Consider the following 5,767-nt stretch of genomic DNA (forward strand, 5'->3'; position numbering starts at 1 on the left):
GTGCTAAAGCAATGTACCGGGCCCATACATAATGAGTAGCTTAGTTCATCGTTTCCTCCATTTGACCCCCTGTCTTGCCAGAGTACTGAAGAGATTGACAGACGCTGGCAAAATAAGTCAAACTGTGAACGTTGTTTAACCATGGTTATACCTTACAGAACCTGTAGGCTAAATGTAGTTTGGCGTAAGCCAGTCCCTATCATGGGAGATGTAAGTTAGAGTTATCACCTGCCAGACAGGAGCACCGACAGCTTGTCAATAGCGGTTTTTCCCTCTATGGCGAAGCAGTGGTCACTCTCTATGGTCTGGATGCCTCCGTCACAGCACGCCACTATCTCCCCAAAAAGTGTCAGCGACATTCCCAGTTTTTTAAACATACAGTTGTAAATCTCCTGGAATTCATTGTCGAAGGAGACGCTTCTCAGACGAAAGGAAACATGCAGAACTTGTCCCAAACACACCCCGAAGAGCGCGAAACTCCACAGGAAAGAGTCCGTTGTGCAGGAGTCCGACCATGCCCAAAGAGTGGAGCAGAAGAAGCCCAGAGTCAGAAAGGTGAACAGGTAGAGGAGTCCGTAAAAGCCGCTGCCGCCCATGAAGCCAAGGAAGAGGAAAATATTGGCGAGGTGGAACACGGAGCCCTCCGGGGTGTCTCTCCATTCCTCACATATCGGGTGCGCCGCCGCTGTTGGTTCCGCCGTGAAGTTCATGGCTTCGAAATTCGGAGGCTCCATGTCTAACGTTACAAAAGCGAGTACCACTACCAGCGCGTTTCACACAAAGTCGCCCAGGGTCTCTCAGAGCCTGTGGGGAGCTCCGGAAAATACTGCAAATACAGGGTAACGTTGACTCAAAGGCAACATGCCACCGAGCACCTGATTGTGAGAGGCGCACTGACTCTTGGTTAGCCGAGTTACGACCGGAAATAGCCTCAGTTAAAAAAATAAAATCATACGGAGTTTTGTCGTTTTCTTTAGATTCCAAACTTAGATGTAAAGCGTTGCACATTTAATCCAGACATTTGCTAAACACAGTCCGTTGGCCAGTAGTAGGCTATAGGCTATATAGCACACATAATATGGATTTTTGCTAAACGTAATGCTGGCTCTATTCAGAAGGTCAGTCCAGATAAATGTTGAAGGGACTCTAACAATACTCAAAATAACAACACTTTTATTTTGAAAGTCCAAACGTTTCATTTCCGATATGTCTGTATCTGTGTGGCTTCACACAGCAATACAACATGATCCAAATATGATCGCAGTGGTCCTCTTGGTGCTGGTGTCCTCCTGATTCTAAATATGAAATGCGGAATGTGATGTGCGGTGAACAATAAAATTAAAAGCCAATCACATACATTTAGCCTATACTATTAATGTATTAATAGCCTACATATTGAGTGGGTAGCAGTGCATCTGAGTCAGAGAGCAAGTGAACTGATGTCTCTTTATTATTCAGAATTGTTGTGTTATTTTATAATTTTAGGTGTTATGAAAATGATCTTTTGTTTGCTATTTTGGGACCATAATACTAGCAGCCCGCCCTCTGTGTGCCTGGTTAAGGTGAATTTGAGGATTTGCTGGATGGGGGGGGGGGGGGGGGGGGGGGGGGGGGGGGAAATGAGTGTAGGTGATATATTTGGGGCAGCAGAGAAGGACAGAGAACCCTTGGGTGCATTTCACATCATGTCAGACACAGTGAGCTACTGCAGAGACACTTTGCATTAGGTCTTGCCCTGTTTTTTAAGATGAGGGGTAATATTTGAGCTGCAAAGAATAAATGGATTAATGGGTTAATTAATAGCCAATTATTTTGATAATCGGTTACCCGGTTTGAGTCATTTTTTAATTCAAAAATCTTGTTAAATGTGATTTTTTTCCCTTCACTCCTCTATGACAGTGAACTGACAATGTTTGAGTTGTGGACAAAACAAGACATTTGACGACGTCATCTTGGGCTTTGGGAATCACTGTTTGCATTTTTCACTATTTTCTGTGATTTTATAGAAAAAAACAAATCATTAATTCCAGAAAATAGCTGCCAGATGAATTATGAGTTACAGCCGTGATAAAGGAAAGCAATACAAGAGGCATTAGATGCCAGTTTTTGAGCTATTTTTATTTTTTTAGGGTGAGAGCATGTGATTTAATTGTTGACAATATGCAAAAGCTCATACAAAGGGATTTATCCTCATACATATCACCTGACACCTAACACCAGTTTGTTTTGGAGCATTTCCAACCTGGACAGTCTGTGTGTGTGTGTGTGTACAGTAGATGTGATTGTGTGCAGACATGCGGGTAAGCAGCCTGAGAGCTCAGATTCAGCTATACATATGACAATGTGCCATTAGCACCAATGTTGGTGTCTATGTAGGGAATATGGCTCTATTGTCACTGCTGTAGGGAAGCAGATCTGTCCATTCACACACACCACTTTTCCCCAAAACACACTCCTGAGAGACAAATGGCAATAGTTAATCTCCTTCAGAAGATGACCCGTGGTGTTATCTGCCAGTGCTCTTATTTTTAGCCGTCCCTGGATAGAACACTTATTCTTTTGGCAGGGATCCATTCTGGTGCCAGGTTCCAGCTCACAACCCACAGCTATCAGTGTGTGTTGAACTGTCCTGAACCACAGTGACTCATTTCCAGCACAGGAACAATTCATCAAAATTTAATTCACGTGGATTAAGTAAAACATCTGCGGTAAATTAAATCAAGTTGTACATTGTGTGAATTCTTTGCGGTACAACATAGTGCACCCACACTTTATCTCAGCTATATGTGTTGAGTTTCATAACATTAACAAATAGATGTAATGAGATTTGACGTTGCTATTTGGTGCTACAACAAAAATCTGAGCACACACCTTCAAAATGCTACCTGCTCAACTGTGTTCCAAGATAGCGCCAGAAAGCTGGGCACCTGGCTCACACACATACACCCCCAAACGTTCCCAACGATGTTGTCAAACCCAGTGAAATCTGTAATTTCAATGAATGACACAGACCCTGTGGTTTGGTTGCCTGTCAACATTTAACCTTTGACCCCTCTAGTTACTCTAATGCTGCATTCTATTGTTTATCCGAGTTGGAGTTCCGACTTGAAAGTCAGACGTTGCTTGGCAACATGCACCAACACACCCCCTTTCCTCGAATTTCCGAGTTAGGAAGTCGGTTATGTTAGTAGAGTGCTATCTATCTAGCCTAAGTCTGTGGGTTTTAGGTGTAGGCCAGTTGGAGGTATGACTTAAAAGGGATAAAACTGACACCGAAACTTTTAAAAAGGTGTAAAAAGCCGATACAACTTTGCAATAGTCACAACTACTCGTTGCCATCCTCTGGGTGTTCATCACAGCCATTCACAGCTCCAAGGGCAAGGTTGTGCAAGAAGCATGCAGCCATGATAATCATCACCACAACGTCCATCCTGGTGTTCTGCAGGTCTCTTAGGCGCTGCTACTGCCAAATTCCTGCTCACTAACAGAATTTTTAATTATTAGTTGGGGACCATATTAGACCCCAGGCACAGGCTACCGCATCTGGACAAAATCAAGCGGCCATCCCAGCGTCTCCGGTCCGGCCCAGGGACACAAGCTCAACACCTCTAGTCTTGCTTTACCAGACCTTCTTCCACAACACTGCGGAGCTGGGGAGGAGGGTCTAGATAGTCCACGCAGCATTCCAAGATGGGAATAAAACGTGCTCTGTTTTTTTTACATTTCTTTAAACCCAACAAAATTGTTTATTTAAAATTGTTATTATTTAAAACTTATCATTTCTGGGACGGCGTCTAGCTCACCCAGCAAGAGAGTTTGCCCCCATGTTGGCTGAGTACTGTAATAAAAGGAAAAAAGCCCGAAAACAATCCTTAAAAAAACCTGCCAACATCCTTTCGTTACCACAACTGCCAGAAATTGGTGCAATTGCGAGTGTATTATTGTCGTTGCGGCTTAATTATTCTCCCTGTATAATGTAAATATTTTTACATTTTTATTTTTAGTTTATACAAATATTTACATTTTTATTTAGTATCTCATCACTGTTGGATGTTTTGAGTATTTGAATAACTACTATTAAAAGTCTGTACTTTATTTTTCAGAAACTTCATCATTTGTACAGTATTATAATCCTGTGATATGTATCTTAACCTACCTGCTGATGTTTTATGTATTTACCATTAGGGCAAGAGGAGGCTGAAGGTCACCGCTGTTCCTCCCATTTACAACATTCCACCACATTTGTGTCCAAAGGAAGGAAGGAACAGAGCCACACGGACCAGGTTTGTAAGTATGACTGTGGAGGTAAGTAACAGTTTGGTCTCTACATCTGGCTCTTTATGTTCTTCATCCAGCTGTCTTGTTTGGCCTCATGGGGTGACTGGATCCTCTGATTTGTGTTCTATGTTGGATAATGAGGCTGTCACTGACCATTTAGATAGTGGTTTTATTCCTTTTTCTGATCATAACAATGTCATTGAGATGCCAGAGACCGCTGATGAGACCAATGCCATTGACATGGTCCTTCATGATGACATCGCTTACATTGTTTCTGACTCTCCAAGAACATTTAAGTGTAAAGTCTCTGCAGTACATGATCAGCTTTGTGTAGCTCACAAAAAGCTTAGGTTGAGGACTCAGCAAGTAGGAAGAATGAAATCCCGAGTCTCGTCCTTGAAAGATCTGACAAAGATTCTTCAGAAAAAGTTGATGATCTCCAATGAATGTGCTGCTCTTCTGGACTCTATAAATGATGTACCTAAACATATTCTAAATAGAATTCAAAAGAAGTCTACGTCAGCAATATTTTCTGAAGAACTAAAACCTTTTGCGACTACACTACACTTCTACTCTCCAAGGCCATATGGTTTTGTCAGAGAAAAGTTCAATTTTGCTTTGCCGCATCCTCAAACTATTCAACAACAGCGTCTCAGCAGATCCTGGATTTATTGTTGCATCTTTTACTGCTCTCGAAAGTCATGTCTCTCAAAAGCGTAAAGAAGGAAAGGCAGTTATCTGCTCTTTAATGATGGACAAAATGTACATTCCCCAGCAAATTGAATTCGGAGGGGATCAAATTCATGGCTATGTCGACATTGGTAGTGGCGAAATAGAAAACATGGTTGCCACAAGCATTGGTAATCATGGTTGTAGCAATCAACGGGTCTTGGAAGATCCCCAGTTCTTACATCCTCATTGGCAGCATGACTGAAGCAGAGAGGGCGAACATCATTCGGGAGTTAAATGTCATCGGAGTTCAGGTTGTGTCACTGACATGTGATGGACAATCGCAAAGCTTTTCCATGATCCAAGAGCTTGGTGCCAACCTTGACATACACAACATAAGACCTCATTTTCTACATCCACAGGATCAAAAAAAAAGGTGCATGTGATCTTGGATCCATGTCACATGTTAACACTTTTGAGAAACCCATTGTCTACAGCTGGAGTGTTGGAGACAGAGGACGGGAAACAGATCAGATGGCAGTACATTGAAGAACTCAACAAACTTCAAGAAAAGGAGGGTCTGCGTCTTGGCAACAAGCTGAAAAGGGCACACATCAATTGGCGACAACAGAAAATCAAGGTCCACCTTGCAGCCCAACTGTTAAGCACCAGTGTGGCTGATGCACTGAAGTACTGTGAGCAAGAGCTTTTTTGAGCGCATACCGTACTTAGGGCTGCACACTATATTGTTTATAGTCATTGTGATATGAACTGGATATCTTTATTCTACTTTCGTGCAACAGGCCCCCGGTTTCCTGTC

At 42.5% G+C, this 5,767-nt stretch overlaps 1 protein-coding gene across 1 annotated transcript in view; it reads right to left on the minus strand.

Annotated features, from left to right (window-relative positions):
- Positions 1–734, minus strand: part of popdc3 (popeye domain cAMP effector 3) — a 30,600-nt gene extending 29,866 nt beyond the window's left edge. The window contains exon 1 of the mRNA XM_032530419.1: positions 229–734. Within this exon, the coding sequence (XP_032386310.1) occupies positions 229–734 (506 nt within the window). The remainder of the gene's footprint in view (positions 1–228) is intronic.
- Positions 735–5,767: the final 5,033 nt, after the last annotated feature.

This window comes from Etheostoma spectabile, chromosome 12 (genome assembly GCF_008692095.1).
Source record: "Etheostoma spectabile isolate EspeVRDwgs_2016 chromosome 12, UIUC_Espe_1.0, whole genome shotgun sequence".
NCBI classification, from domain to species: domain Eukaryota; kingdom Metazoa; phylum Chordata; class Actinopteri; order Perciformes; family Percidae; genus Etheostoma; species Etheostoma spectabile.